This window comes from Scyliorhinus torazame, chromosome 1 (assembly GCF_047496885.1).
Source record: "Scyliorhinus torazame isolate Kashiwa2021f chromosome 1, sScyTor2.1, whole genome shotgun sequence".
NCBI lineage: Eukaryota > Metazoa > Chordata > Chondrichthyes > Carcharhiniformes > Scyliorhinidae > Scyliorhinus > Scyliorhinus torazame.
In genome coordinates, this window is record NC_092707.1 from 120,930,129 (window position 1) to 120,933,918 (window position 3,790).

Genomic DNA, 3,790 nt, shown 5'->3' on the forward strand with positions numbered 1-3,790 from the left:
GAGAGTGGAGAAGGAGAGACTGTTGAGAGACAGTAGAGGAGAGTAGAGAAGGATTGACTGTGGAGAATGTGGAGGAGAGACTGCAGAGAGACAGTCGAGAATGAGAGACTGCCGAGGGAGAGATAGTGGAGATGGAGAGAGTTGAGAAGGAGAGAGTGGAGAAGGAGAGACTGCCAGAGTGGAAAAAGTGAAGGAGAGAATAGAGAAAAGAGTGAATGTGGAGAAAAGAGTGAAGTAGTGACTGCGGAGGAGGAGTGGAGGAGTCGCTTGGCCGGAGGGCACTCTTAAGATTGACCTCCAAATGACTCATACTTCAGCTAATTCTGACCATCTCCTTTCCTGTAAATAAATCAACATGTGGGGAGTGGACTGGCACATATCTCATTTAACCATCACCTGAATACAGATGTTCTTGATTAAAACTGTTGTACACGTGCTGTTGGGCAGCACGGTAGCATAGTGGTTAGCACTGTTGCTTCACTGCACCAGGGTCCTAGGTTCAATTCCCGGCTTGGTGCGGAGTCTGCACGTTCTCCCCATGTCTCCGTGGGTTTCCTCCCACAAGTCCCGAAAGACGTGCTGTTGGGTTAATTAGACATTGTGAATTCTCCCTCTGTGCACCCGAGCAGGCGCGGAATGTGGCGACAAAGGGCTTTTCACAGTAACTTCAATGCAGTGTTAATGTAAGTCTACTTGTGACAATAAAGGTTAATATTATGTTCTCATTAGAAAGCAAGAAGAGAACGTTGACTGCTGCTAACATATATTATAAAATGTGTTTGTTTTAGACTGGTGCCATTTACAAGACGAGATGGCTGCTTAAGAATCAGGCGTGAAATTTAAGAAGTATATTTTCGAGAAGATGGGTTTTATCAGGACCGGGGGTGTACTGCAATGCAAACCTCACCCAAAACCTGCATCACCAATACGTGCACAGAATCCATGCGTAATGAAATCTGTACAAGATGGGAAGGTTACTCCCTCTGCTGGTCCTGCCCGTTGTAACACGGTCAAAAATCTGCTGATGTTCAAACGTCACCTTTACCTGAACAAATTATGCAATTGTTCATTAAGAATGCACGTTACGTTACAACAGTATTGCTGAAAATGCAACTACTCATCAGATAGTGTGGACCTCCGCATATTTTGCATAAGAAAAAATGATTTCTAATTAACAATTTATTGAAGTTGCTTCAGTTAAATCATGTTTAATGTACGTTTAACATTTGAAGAGTGAGCTGAGGAGATGCTCGCTAATTTGTGTAAATGTTTAAATGTTGGAATACACTTAAAAACTGTCGAGAATGTTGAAATAAAAGAGGAAAATATTTCTATCACAAATTATGACCTTTTTATTGGTGATTGTAAACAAGAATACATCTCAAATCTCAAACAAAAACTCACAAACGACTATTTTTATTTAAATAAACTCTGTGCAATGTTACAGTAAAGATTGAAATTCAAAGTGCCTTGTACGTTTTATACAGTTGTTTTATTTTTTCTTAACGATTGTGCAAATCCAAGTACAGTACACAAAGTGTTTAAGTTGCATTTCATTTCTTGGTCCTTGCCACGAAGAGGCTCTTTTTGCAGCCTCAATATCACTTGTTTCCCGATTTCCATTTGGCTTCAGTGCAATGGTTTGAGTGGAGAGCTTTGGTCGCTTCACAAGTCTTCAGCTCCTGAGAGACTGGCAGGCACTGTTAAGACTCGATTGATTTCTAGAGCGAATGGATTCTAAGGAACTAGACATCACTAGGAGATCTGGACCGAAAGGAAAGTCTGTTGGGAAAGCAGCTGCAACACACCGTCCAAAGAACTTTCTGGATATCTTGGTTCCGATAAGCATAGATGACCGGGTTTATCATCGAGTTGTAGATGGCTGGTAAGAAGGTGATGTAGGTGTATAAAGATGGGTAGTTGTAGTCTCCCATCAGACAATAGATTGCAAACGGTAGCCAACAGATTGCAAAGGCTCCGAGAATGACTGCAAGTGTGGAGATGCCTTTCCTGGTTGTCACATAGTGAGAAGTTGCGAGGAAGTGGCGCTGTAGTGCGATCTGGTGAGCATGGCGACAGACTATTTTGCAGATCTGCATGTACAGCTGCAGCATCATTCCGAAGACCATGAAGAATGATATGGACAGAATGATCAGGTTGTTCTTGGTGAGCGGCTTCACGATGCTGCACATGGAGATGTCTTTGAGACAATTCCAACCCAGGACGGGAAGCAGACCCAAGGAGATGGAAACAGTCCAGGTTAGGATCAGCATGATGTAGGTCCGGGTGACAGTCCTTTCGGAATAGTAAGTTAGCGCGTTGTACAGTGAGAGGTAACGGTCGATTGTGATGGCTAACAGGCTGCTCACCGAGGCGGTAAACGATGCAACCAAGAGTCCGACTGTGACGAGACCCACTACTTCAGATCGAATGCAATAGAGGAACACGAAGTGGACAATGAGTCCCAACCCCGCCAACAGGTCAGCCGTGGCCAGACTCCCTATCAGCAAAAACATGGGCGTTCTCAAAGCTGGCGTGTAGAAAATGATAGCGACAACAATGGCATTTTCACAGGCGATGACGGTCCCGGAGACACAGAGCACAATGTCCCAGGGATTGAGTGAGGGCTGCTGAACTGCAAAGGCTAAATCCAGAGATGAACTGTCCTCATTGGATTCGAACCAGCCTGACTGATCGTCAGTGGAGTTTTTAGAGATATTCTCATTCATGTTCTTGGTGTTACCTGTAACATGTAAGCGTGTTTGTACAAGTTTAAAAAAAAAACAATTCTGGACACTATAAGTGTACTAATTAAAAGTTATAGTCGATACGATGTAAACACTGAAAACATTTCTCGACAATCGTTTACCATTTATTTAATGCAAACATGCCCACCTTGTCATTTCCATCACTACTTAACATGACCGCTCCGCACATAAGATGCATGTCAATTGCATTCACTTCTCTTACATTAGAAAATGCGACAGCAGATACAACATTTTAACCCAAAAAAACTCTCCGAGCGCCATCAACCCACTCCTGCAAACCCTTCTGTTCTCTCTGCTCCCATTTCAGTCATTGCAAATCTGAGCATTACCTGTTTGCCTAGATGCTGCACATTCAAGTTCTTGTTTTTGTCAGACAAAGCAGAAGTATATTATTTATATTATATATATCTTGATATACAACTGCGAGCCGAGGCTGTGAGTAGAGGAGCGGCTCCTACTGCTTGCAGGTTCCTGTCGCTGTGGTATCTGCTGCATCAGTGAGATTGCAGAGTGCCAGGGTGCTGGAGTTGAAGCGTTTCGCCGGAGGAGTCAGTCACTGACTCACTTCTGCTCACTGATTGATGCACAGAGCAGACACCTCACTGACGTCAAGGCGAAGCGCAGTCATGAGCCTGGCGGGGACGCGCGCCGAATGCAAATGAGCTCCATTCATAAAAGTTGAGTGACCAGCTCCCGCCCCCAGTAACACACACACACACCCGAGAGCAAGGGCACATTCACAATGGCTGTATTGCAGAAAGGACAATAATTAAATATCTTCACTGAATATTTCTTTAATTTACGTAAGATGCATCCACCTGAACAGGATGATGATTTATAACATGAGTGGAGGATTTCCTCACCAAACTCTTAGTGTCATAAAACACGCATGGAGCATTTTATTTCCTATAAAGACGCAGAGTCATGGCACGTCACCTGAAACTGCCGCTGGAGGACAGGACTAGTACAGGACATTTTCCTCTAATTTAAAAAAAAACTTGCATTTCGAGATTTATTTATTT

The 3,790-nt window shown here is 43.6% G+C and overlaps 1 protein-coding gene across 1 annotated transcript; it reads right to left on the reverse strand.

The window, feature by feature from the left end:
- Positions 1-1,353: 1,353 nt before the first annotated feature.
- Positions 1,354-3,314, reverse strand: LOC140411547 (G-protein coupled receptor 12-like). The gene is made up of 2 exons (XM_072500631.1): positions 3,098-3,314; positions 1,354-2,743 (listed from the first exon to the last, which is right to left on the reverse strand). The coding sequence occupies exon 2, from the start codon at positions 2,727-2,729 to the stop codon at positions 1,746-1,748; it is 984 nt and encodes a 327-aa protein (XP_072356732.1). The 5' UTR covers positions 2,730-2,743; positions 3,098-3,314; the 3' UTR covers positions 1,354-1,745.
- Between the last annotated feature and the right edge of the window lie 476 nt (positions 3,315-3,790).